This window comes from Chiloscyllium plagiosum, unplaced genomic scaffold (genome assembly GCF_004010195.1).
Source record: "Chiloscyllium plagiosum isolate BGI_BamShark_2017 unplaced genomic scaffold, ASM401019v2 scaf_57329, whole genome shotgun sequence".
In the NCBI taxonomy this organism is placed as follows: Eukaryota; Metazoa; Chordata; class Chondrichthyes; order Orectolobiformes; family Hemiscylliidae; genus Chiloscyllium; species Chiloscyllium plagiosum.
In genome coordinates, this window is record NW_025207359.1 from 1 (window position 1) to 1,259 (window position 1,259).

Sequence of the window (1,259 nt, forward strand, 5' to 3'; positions counted from 1 at the left end):
AGGCAGGAAGGGGGTGATATTGAGGTTCATTGAGGGGTCAGAGGTGTGAAGTTGGGGTTATTTTGGCAACTCCCCCACTTTCTCATCCCGGGAGAAGGTGGGGTTTTGCAGCCCAAATTCGGTCCCGGGTCCCAGGCGGGCCTCCCCTCTTCTCCCTCTCCCCCTCCTCCAGAGCAGGAAGGCCCCAGCGCCCAGGAGGGCAGCAGCTGCCAGGACCAGTGGGAGGGAGATGGCCAAGGCCCGGCCTGATGACATGGCAGTGGTGAAGGTCAGGCAGGGCCCGGAGCCCATGGGGTCAGAGTGATGGCTGTCCCCAGGGTCCGGGCTGCTTTCCCCGGCTTGGTTCAGGGCCAGGATGCAGACCCGGTACCGAGTGGAAGAGGCCAGGCCCTGGAGGGTATAGGTGCGGGCCTGGGCTGGGAGGGAGCCCGAGCTGGACTGGTTGGCGTGGGCTGAGCCCAGAGCCTGGTAGACCAGGCGGTAACTGTCCACCACTGACGCAGGCTCGCACCAGTGGACAAAGGCTGAGCTGGCAGTGATCCGGCCTAGACCCGTCAGCCTGGGCCTGTCTGGGACCTCATCTTCACTCGAGAGGCCCGGGCACATGCAGGGAGAGGCCTTCTGTAGCTCAGAGCAAGGCACCTGGTCCACGCCGCAGGGATCATAGTCACAAAAAGGCTGTGGCCCCACGTCCGGCCTACTGGTCATCTCCTCCTCCTCCTCCTCCTCCTCCAAGTAATCCTCGTAATGGTTGTCGGGAATGTGTAGGTGAGTGTAGGCCGCAGGCACCCTCCCTGCTTCCTGGGCCTGTCCTCCAGCGGTGAGGCCTATCACCTGCGCTCCCTCCTTTCCCACGATCATCACAGCCAACAGTATAATCCAGAGGGTGGGGACTGCCATGGAGTCACTCCTGTGATTGGGGGCTGGGGTAAGGGATAAAGGAAACTATGATGATAACTTTCCAAGTCCTCCCTCATCCCCACATCTCAAATAAAGACGCCCTTCAGCTCCTCCTGACTGTGCCACTGCATCAGTCCGTCCTCTCCCTCCCAGCACACTGCGCCTTTTCAATATGGTTCTCATCCCTGTTTTCAGAAGTTATTCCATCTGTTCAGGGGTTGGGGAGGGGTGGGGTCTGGGGCCTGTAACCAGGTCTCCTGGCTCAGAGGTAGGGGCACTACCAACTACAAAGTAAGAGCTCCTTCCTGTAGCTTTCATCACCAAACACACAGACTCTCAGACACACACACACTCACGCA

General features: G+C 60.0%; 1 protein-coding gene across 1 annotated transcript in view; it reads right to left on the minus strand.

Annotated features, from left to right (window-relative positions):
* Positions 1-6: 6 nt before the first annotated feature.
* Positions 7-1,259, minus strand: part of LOC122546598 (leucine-rich repeat neuronal protein 4-like) — a 2,400-nt gene continuing 1,147 nt past the window's right edge. The window contains exon 2 of the mRNA XM_043685277.1: positions 7-923. Within this exon, the coding sequence (XP_043541212.1) occupies positions 58-900 (843 nt within the window). The 5' untranslated portion in view covers positions 901-923 and the 3' untranslated portion in view covers positions 7-57. The remainder of the gene's footprint in view (positions 924-1,259) is intronic.